The following is a 10,162-nucleotide window of genomic DNA, read 5'->3' on the forward strand; positions in this document are numbered from 1 at the left end:
CACATGAAGCTCTAGAGTGATGTCTAATGAATCGCAGAACCTGTGTGATGGTTTTGAGCCATCAGTCTTTCCGAAACGCAACTCTACAAAACATCTAAAACCAGAACTTGTCAACCTGTTTTTGATGTTTTTTTGAGTTGCGTTTCAGACAGACTGATGGCTTGAAACCATCACACAATGGCTTTCCAGAACCTTCTTTTCTTTATTTTAAATATTTTAATGTTGATGCTTCTTTTAAGTAGCCCATTGGGTCACGAGGCTAAATTGTTCATATGAAATACTACGCTATACCAGTGCTGTGTTGAGGTTCTGTGTTTTAGTTTAGATTACCACTGTTTCAGGATTTGGGGACTTTCCTCACGAGGAGGTTTCTATATACTTTTATGGACATTATTTGTCGACTGGATTATTATTTGTTCTTGTATCTCTATTGTAATTTTTTGTTTATGTTTTGATATTCCCGTCACTGAGAAATATATCTGTCTAATCGAGTTGCGCTAGGTTTTCTTTATTTTCATGTTTATTGATGTATAATGAAGATTATTCTGGCAGAAACATTAATTATGAATCTGACTTGAAGCTTTGGTAACATTCTATGGTTCGAAAGCATTTCACAAGTGTCTTGGCATGAAGAAAGCTGCTAACCTCTCATCTTAACATGATGAATAAACAGGAGCACACTCAGATTGTTAACCTTATAACCGAACATATTATTTCAATTATCATACATAGAATGAAAATCTGGCACCGCAGCTGTCTGGTTGCTGTTCATACAAGTGTGTAAGATTAGAAATACAAAATCTATTGTCCACCGGCCATATTTTGTAATATTGTTTATTTGTAATGGATGTTGGCAAGAATCATTCTGTCCGATCGCTCTTAAAAGATCAATCATTTTATACTTATTTTGTCTTAATCTATCCTGTGAATAGAATTTTTCCAATAGTATATCTGGTGAGTGCTAGATCCATAATAAATTCATAGACAGGCAACATAGACTCTGATCTGCACTAAATTTCCTGGCAGGTAGATTAAAACCCCTAAATAGCCTAACTAAAGAGGGACTCCCACTAAAAAGTTGTATCACTAATATCAGATAAAAATATATTTCCAACAGTTCTAGTTTTCGGGCAACTGAACATGCTGGGCTTTATTAGCATTGCCATAAGGAATTAGATCAGTGTGGTGTTTGGGCAGAAAAGATATTCAAAATATTACATATTTGATAACAACTAGTAGTTAATTCATTCCTGCAAAGAGCAACTCAAACCATGGAATTACTGGAAGGTCATATCTTCTGCTTCCTTCATACTAGATCCCCAAGGCCACATACCCCTTTCCAGAAAGGCAAAGAAGAGAAGATGATAGTGGAGAGAACAAGCATCATGCTCCCAACAAGTATTCAATTGAATTGCAATCCTCCCATATACTGCAATGGAGAATAAAGATTTAAAGTTCTCTGTTTTTTTCCATTGCAGTCTATAGGAGGGTTATTATTCAACTAATTGTGTTAGATTAAACTTGACATTGAAGCCATTCCATTGTGTGATTTAAAAAATAAAGTGTCTAAAAATATGGCCAAAAGCATTAATACATTGCGTTCAATACATTCTCTCAAATCTGGATAAAATGAGCAAATATGCATTCAAAGTCTGCAGTTGTTTTCTAAAACAATTTCTTATTAAAGCAAACTTTTTTTATAGGTTTCTTAATTATTTTGTTTCTAAAATGTTGCTTTTCATTCTTGTCTCGGATAAAGTTCAATAAACAAGACCTCTTCGTGTCTGTTGTCATATAATAGGCAGCTGCATTAAAATATATTATTGAAACAGAACCTAAGCTTTTTGCAAAACAATATGCTCTTTCACTCTTATTTCTGAAAGGCATAAAATATGTACAATGAAATCCGACACAAGAGTAAGTGACATTTCCACTGTGGCTTTTCTCTTCCATGGTTTATTCTATACTTTCAGGCTGTTTTTGCAGTTTATGGGCTCCTCTTTTTCTCATGTGTTGGGACTCGCTAAGTATTCTAATATATTTAAACACATGTTAAGGAGGACCTCTTGGGGAAATTAACAAATCTTTCTTTCCATCTATATTCATTAACCTGGCATATTGACATTTTTGTCTGAACGAAATACTGCTAGAGGCAAGTGAAATTTAGCATTTAACAAAACAAAAAGTTTTATGTTCTAATACCATGGAATACTCACATACTGCACAGTATATACACACCACAGAATATTCATGCACTGCATAGTATGTAATAAGCCATGGAATAATTAGATATTGCATGTGCAAACCAAATAATATACAAGTGTAAGAATTAATCGGTGTAACTTTAACCATCGAATGCCAATCAAGCCCTACTTATATACGTACATACACTCACCCTTGCACATACATATGTTTTGTGTGTTGTTACAATCCCTGTTAAGTATTGGACTTGTATTTTCATTGCAAATTGATTTAACATACCCTTGGACAAGAGATCACTTGCTGAGCTATATCTATAGCTACTCATATCGGCTATAGAGCTGTGACGGTACTGTATGTTACATATTCCAGAATAGCAAGGACATTATAATGTCTTGTATAGCTTTGCCACCTTTATGCCTTCCAGCTTAGCGACTGCATATGTTTTTTCATTAAAAAAATGTATATAGACCTGTCATTTACATGGATATGTATGGATGTATGACTGGGGTGTGGTTTTACTGGGGATAGCGAAACATTGGCTTGGAAGAGAGAATGAGGAGGATTGAAAGGAAAAAGAAAAAAGAGAGAGGGCAGACAGAGTAAGGGAGGAGAGAGGAGAAAGAGGAGTGAAAATTAAAGAGAGAGAATGCAAAATATGGCAGATATGGCAAAAGAGAAAAAAAGTATAAGGAGAACTTACATGAGATAGAAAGGAGAGTGCTAAGAGAAGGGATGGATCGAGGGGAAAGCAGAGCACTTCTTCTGAGTGTGAGTGCAAGCATGCACAGAACATCAACTCTCTCCCCAACCCATGCTGAATGTTGTACATCCACCAACTCCACCTGTCCTTGGTTTGTGACATTACACTTCCAGTAAATACATACTTTGTTTAAAATGAATTACACCAATTAATGAAAGAAAAGACACAACAAGTTAGAAACACTTATGATGCATGTCAGACGCAAATGTTTGATCCTATTCTAAATTAAAATAACTTTTAAAGATCCCTAAAAAAACCTTCTACCTTCTGAAACTGTTACAGCCTCTCTATCAAGATAAGTTATCCTCCATGTAGACATAAGTCGCCTCAGCCTATACTCTTATAAGAAACTATTAGGAATACCTTTATATACCGATGAAGGATTTATACCCAAGCAGAGATAAATTATTGACAACCTATATTATAATTTAAAGGAAGACGTCCCAAGGAACCATCCCCCATGTCCTTTCTTTTGCATTTTTGGATTATTATACTCCTTGAACTTCACAAAGCTTTAAAAATCAAAACATAATGGAACAAAAATAAATCTATAAGTATTTTCTGTTCACCTAAATCAGACACATCGGCTCTAGGGCACAGAAAATCCCTATGAGCGGAAAGAGATCTGACACTAGCCCGTAAATTCAGGATCAAATGCCCAACATTTAATCACTCAAAAAATGGAGGAGTACTACAAAAAAAAAATTAAAGAAGATGTACAAACAAATGTGGCCCAGATATGAGCCGAGGTACAACACATGTCAGATATACTTACCAAACACAAAATCTCGATCTTAAACGTCTAAGATGACAATAAAATTCTTCATGCAATAAACCTGGCTCTGGAGAAAAGAGTCAAAAACTTAGAGCTCAAGAATACAGACCAGGAAGATCGAGCTCGCAGGAAGAGCATCAGATTGAGAGGAATACCTGAGCTAATGAAAAATGAGAACTAATGAAAATATCTGAAAGAACTTACATTAATGTATATCTCAGAACCAGGCTCTCATTTGAACGCTTTCACAAACTACAGAAACCATTAACAATCAATTCAATTTACCCATCAGATGTAATAGTAAGATTCACTAGCTACTACATCAAAGATACATTTATGCAGGGGATAAAGAGTAATCTTCCGAAAAGAGACCCTTACAAGGAAATTCAAGTTATTTTGACCTAACCCTTATACTGAGGAGTAACAACATAAGGGCTGTAAGGAGTAAGGGTTCGTCAGGGACCGGAGAATGTCTCTCGCTCTCCACCATCCCTGCTGTTTTCAAACTGATTAGACAATTTGGTATAATTTCTAATTATAAAATTAAGTAAAACACAAGTTCTAACTATTCATCTCACACAAATTGAGTTGAATAAGCTTGGGTCCCTGTATAAATAAAATTGGAATGAGGGTACGATCGATTATCTAGGAATAAAAATTACAAAAGAAATAACCTTATTTACATCATGTAATTACAGAAATTTACTTTCAAGTATAAAGACACAACTAAATAAATGGAGAAACTTTCAGATATCTTGGCTAGACTGTTTAAATGTCATCAACAGATATCCAACGAATACAAAAAAACAAGAATAGAACAAAAAATATTGATCCAAAAAGGGGGGAATATCCTACCCCGATATGAGGCAGCAACGTTCACACCCTCTAGCCTGGGACGAACAAACTAATAATCTCCCATCATGGCTGTAGATTGAGCAGGCACAGACCAGAGGATGTGATCCTTATACTCTGTTTTGGGTCAACCTAAGATCAATTAAAACTTTAACTAAATAAAATCCTATGATTTTTAATACTCTCATTACCTTAAATACATTAAAACAAAAATGTAACATCAGGTATTCATTTATACCTTCCTCCCCAATTGATGCTGTGCAGTATGCTATCAGAGGCATCGATATATGTAGATGGCAGAAATGTGGGATAGGATGTTTTGAGGACATCTCAGAACATAACAAACTCATGACTTTCCAGCAACTCAGAGATCAATTTTCCCTCGCAACTACTGAGATCTTTTAAGAGTAAAAAACTATACTGACACAGTGAAAATCGAGACAAATTGTGATGTAAAATATTAGCTACATACACATAAAAAGAAAAAAAAACTAATTCAAGGTCAGTTAAACTTTTACAAACACTTACTAAAGATGAGAAGGATATCCCATTGTTAAAATGGGAACAAGATCTAACTATAGACTATACTATTGATGATTAGCACCGAGCCTCCCTTTTAACAAAACTACATGTACACTCCATAAACCTATTAGAACTATACTATAAGATTACGTTTCGTTGGTCTCTGGTTCCAAGCATGCTTAATAAGATGAATTCCTCAAACCCAGATTTATGTTGGCGATACTCAAATGCATGTTTGGTGGGAGTGCTCGGCTCTGACTATGCTGAAGAGCAAAGTTCAGCAACTGTTAGAATCCCTTTTTCAGTATCAGCTCTACCTTCTGCCAGAGGGGAGATGAGACAAAAAAAAGAGAGGCATGAGAAGAAGGGAGAGAAATTAATTAATAAAAAAAGATGGAGAGGAGGACGGAAAAGGAGGAGACAGGGAGAGTAGCAAACTTAGATACATTTCTCAATCAGAATTTGACTATACTGGGTTTAAGACACAAAACTCCCTGCTGAAGCCCCCGAGAGTCCCCCTTATGAAATGTAAGATTAATGAATGGACACAGTATGAATTTTGAAGCCGTAAAATTGTGACATATATTTTGGATGTCAATTTGATATGTCCAAAATTAAAAAAAATGAAACAGAAATATAAGCATCCCCTCATGTATTCACATGTTTACACGTCTTATTCTTCTTAATGGGAAAGTCTAATGGAACAAAAAACAATGCTGTAAAGGGTAAAAGTTACAGCTTCCTTTATCTGGGAGTAAATTATAACCGGGCAAGCCAGGGGTGTCTTTAATGCCAGTTATTTGCCTCTAAACTTCAGTGAGGGATATTACGCCTTTTTAACCAAATACACTATATATATATATATATATATATATATATATATATATATATATATATATATATATATATAGTGTATTAGTTTTAATAATGTGATGCCATAACATTTGTATAGGTGACAGATACTATATTCTCTTCTCCTCTAGACTGTTCCCTCTATTTTATTTTACAGACTGACAAAAATGAGAAGAGACATAAGCAATTTTTTTATTGAATTATATGAGCATATTTAATATCATTCCATTGACCATACTGATAGCATAAGCTCATGGTCAGTGTCTACAGGTTTCATCCCTTAGCCTCAATCATGTCACAATCACATGATATCATAACGACTGAGTGCAGCATATGACCTGACAATCATATGATGCCATAATCAGCAGGGACATAAACGTATGGTTTCCCAAGAAGGTCAGTAAGGCAAAGACAGAGCTGGGATCAGTTCAAATCTTTTCTCTTGCAATAACTCGAGATATCTCGTTCAACAAACGAAAATGAGTCGCAAAGGGAGGGATCTCATCTCCCTTGATGCGCCTGATATATCATCGAAGTATCTGGGAGACCCTAAGGTACCAGGATCCTTCTTTTATGTCAGAGGCGGGAATGGTGAAAAGCTGGTTAGCTTGTACTGCATGAAAAGAGGATGGAGACGTATTCAGAACAGCAGCAGAACGGACTATGAATTGAAATGGTGTTCCGTCAAGCAACCTGCAAACTATGACGCCTTTCGGGAAGGGAAGCAATTGCTTTACCAAATCCCGAATAACAGAATATTCACCACCAAAATTGGTCTCTTAAACTGCTTAAGAGACTATGAAAAATATGAGAGCATAACAGGCAAACTGTGGAATTCAAGGGTTCTGAAAATGGCAGATTTTTTTCCAGAGACATACCGCCTGGACGTACCATCAGAGAGAGAACAATATTTTGCCACTTATAATGCATCTGAAACATGGATTTGCAAGCCCACAGGTCTGAATCAGGGAATTGGAATTTTCCTGCTTCAGAATCCACGGCAAGCGATTGACCTGCGATGCAAGTATGAACCCCCACATGATGCTGACAGGATTTCAAAGGGCATCTCAGACCAGGCCAGGATTGTTCAAAGATATATACCCAATCCCTTACTTTTGGGTGGACGTAAATTTGATGTGAGGGCATATATGATCATTGCCTCTACCGTACCCTATATTGTCTTCTTTCACCATGGTTACATACGCCTCACATGTAACAAATATGACTCCAAATCCACTGACCTCATTGGCCATCTTACTAACCAGTACATGCAGAAGAAGCATCCACGTTATGAGGAGCTTAAGGAAGAAACAATCTGGTCTATGGAGAGATTCAACAGCTATGTCAACGAAGTGTTTGCTTCTGATAAAGGTCTACCTAAAGACTGGGTACTTGACGTATTCACAAAAAAGATGCAGGTGATAATGACACATTGTTTCAAAACATTCAAATCGAAGCTTGCCTGCCGTCGGGGATACTTTGACCTCATTGGCTGCGACTTCTTGATTGATGAAAACTTTCAGGTGTGGCTGCTGGAAATGAATTGCAACCCATCCTTGGACACCAGCTCTGAGGTTCAGAAGGAGGTTATACCAGAGGTTGTGAAAGACACACTGGACTTGACAATTGAAATCTTTAAAAAATCAAAGGGTGAACCTATTCTTCCTTTAAAAACTCAGACCTCATGCGTACTTCTATACAATGGTGTCTGGAATGAGGAATTGGTGAAATTCAATTGGCCAAGAAATTCCAGGTCAATCACAGTTCAGAAAGAACCTGTGAAGAATGTGGTGAAGCTCCCCCCAATTGGTCGAGCTTCCAGGAGCAAATGTGTCAGCAACAGAGCAATCCCAGGTACCTCCAAGACAACAAGACCAACAGCAGCAATGATCCCAGTACACACCAAGAAGAGTAAATGTGTCAAACTGCCACCTATAGCAAAACAAGCACCTAGGAGTAAGACCTTAGCTGTTCTGCCAGGTATAGGACAAGTGAGGAACACATCTAGTCAGACTGCCCCTCCAGAAAACCCCCAGGCCTCTAGATGTAAACTACCAAAGATCTCTAAGAAGAGCTGAAAGTCAACTTAATCCAATCTGACTTGAAATTATCTCAGAAATATGTTCCAACTGAAAGACCAAAAACTTCAAGGGACTAGCTCTTCTGTTAATAGAAACACCTGAATAAAAAAAATCTCTTTTGGTAGTCAAAAAACACTTATGATCTCTGTGTGAACTTATCCACATTTTATCGTATACGTATTTTATCAACTTGTGTAATGGTCAGTGATTTACAAAAAAACAATGTCATCTGGTTGCCATATATACACACAGAAACATAGAAAGTATTCGTTCCTTTCCTTAGTACCTGGCCTTATCCTATATCTAGCTTAGCCTTATGCCTATAAGGGTCGCTCATACAGACTGCTAAACTCCTGGTGCCGTAATTGTCCAGCAGATCCCACTGGTCTCCCTGTTCTAGCATTTATTAACTGATAGAACAGGGAGACCAGCGGGATCTGCCGGGTAAGTTGCAGCATTGGGATTTTAAAAGTCTGTACAGCGACTCTGTTGGTCGCTCGTACAGACTTTTAGGCTCCTGGTGCTGTAACTTACCCGGCACATCCCACTGGTCTCCCTGTTCTATCAGTTAAATGTCCGTATGGGCGAGACCAGTGGGATGTGCTGGGTAAGTTGCAGCATTGGGGTTTTAAAACCCCAATGCTGCAACTTACCCTGCAGATGCCACTGGAAATCCATAGGTTCGCTGTCAGGGGTTAACTTACAAAGACCGTGCGAGTGAGCCTATTGGTCACCTGCAGGGTCTTCCTCTGGCATCAACCAATTGGTTGATGCCAGAGGAGGTCCCTGTAGGCGACCAATAGGCTCATTCGCACTGCCCTGTAACCCGTGACGGCGAACCTGCGGATTTCCACTTCCGGGAACTGCCGCGATGCCGCGAAGACAAGGTAAGTTAGAAAGGGGGGGGGAGAATGGTAGACGAAGACGAAGACAATCACGAAGATCTTCGTGGTATGTGTCTTCGTCTTCACCTACGTTTTACCGCCGCCATCTTCTCTTCGGCGTGTCTTCGGAACGAACACGAAAACGCACTCTTCGTGTTCGTTTTCATGTTCGCCCGAAGACGAATGCACAAGTCTACTTTTCGGTAAATTAATATTTCCTTATGTTTCCTTTAACCCCTTCGAGACAAAGGCTGATTTTACTTTTTGTACCCTTTGTGACAATGGCCTTTTTAAAATTTCTGCGCTGCTTGTGTTTAGCTGTAATTTTCTTCTTTCCCGTTTACTGAACCCACACACATTAGATATTGTTTTTTTCAGGACAAGAAGGGCTTTCTTTAGATGACATTGTTTTGATTGTATCATATTATTTACTATTAAAAAAATTATAAAATATGGTGAAAAATTTAGAAAAAAATGACTGTTTCTAACTTTTAGTTGAAAAATCTTTTACTCATCTATAAAAGGTAATGAAAAAACCTGCTAAATAGATTCTACTATTTGTCCTGAGTTTAGAAATACCCAATGTTTTTATGTTTTTTTGCTTTTTTCTACCCATTATGGGGCAATAAGTACAGGTAGCGTTTTGCTATTTCAAAGCCATTTTTTCCAAATCTGGTAATTCTTCCCCCCATGTGCCATTTCGGGTATCTTTGAACCCGGCCAATGCAATTTACCCCATCAAGTCATATATTTTTGAAAACTAGACAGCCCAGGGTATTCCAAATGCTAGTATTTTAACTCTTTCCATGCACCATATCTACCACCAGTCTTTGTCAAACTTTATGGTAGTCATTTTTTTGCATTTGTTTTGTCATACACATTTTACTTCAGGTATGAATTCAAATGTTCTAGTTTATGTCACTATCACAAAACACCCCAATATGTGTTCAGCAACATCTCCTGAGCGCAGCGATACCCCACATGAATGATTTTGCCTGGCTGTTTTGGGGCAAAAGGGCCACATTTGGGGCATGCGCTTTTTTCAATGTTGAACTTTGGCATTTGGGATCCACTGCCATGCCCTATTTGGTACATCTTTGAGCCGGGCCATTTCAGTGTGCCCAACAAAACCATAGATTTTTCAAAACTAGACACCACAGGGTATTTTAAATGCTGGTATTTTAACTCTTTGCATGCACATATTTTACCACCAGCATTTTTTCAAAGTTTGCAG

General features: G+C 37.6%; 1 protein-coding gene across 1 annotated transcript; it reads left to right on the top strand.

The window, feature by feature from the left end:
* The first annotated feature begins 6,442 nt into the window (after positions 1–6,442).
* Positions 6,443–8,041, top strand: LOC149303151 (protein polyglycylase TTLL10-like). The gene has a single exon (XM_089481353.1). It carries the CDS (start codon positions 6,443–6,445, stop codon positions 8,039–8,041), a length of 1,599 nt encoding a protein of 532 aa, XP_089337479.1.
* The last annotated feature ends 2,121 nt before the right edge of the window (positions 8,042–10,162 follow it).

This window comes from Sceloporus occidentalis, unplaced genomic scaffold (assembly GCF_023333645.1).
Source record: "Sceloporus occidentalis isolate IW3139 unplaced genomic scaffold, rSceOcc1.0.p SCAF_15, whole genome shotgun sequence".
Lineage (NCBI taxonomy): Eukaryota > Metazoa > Chordata > Lepidosauria > Squamata > Phrynosomatidae > Sceloporus > Sceloporus occidentalis.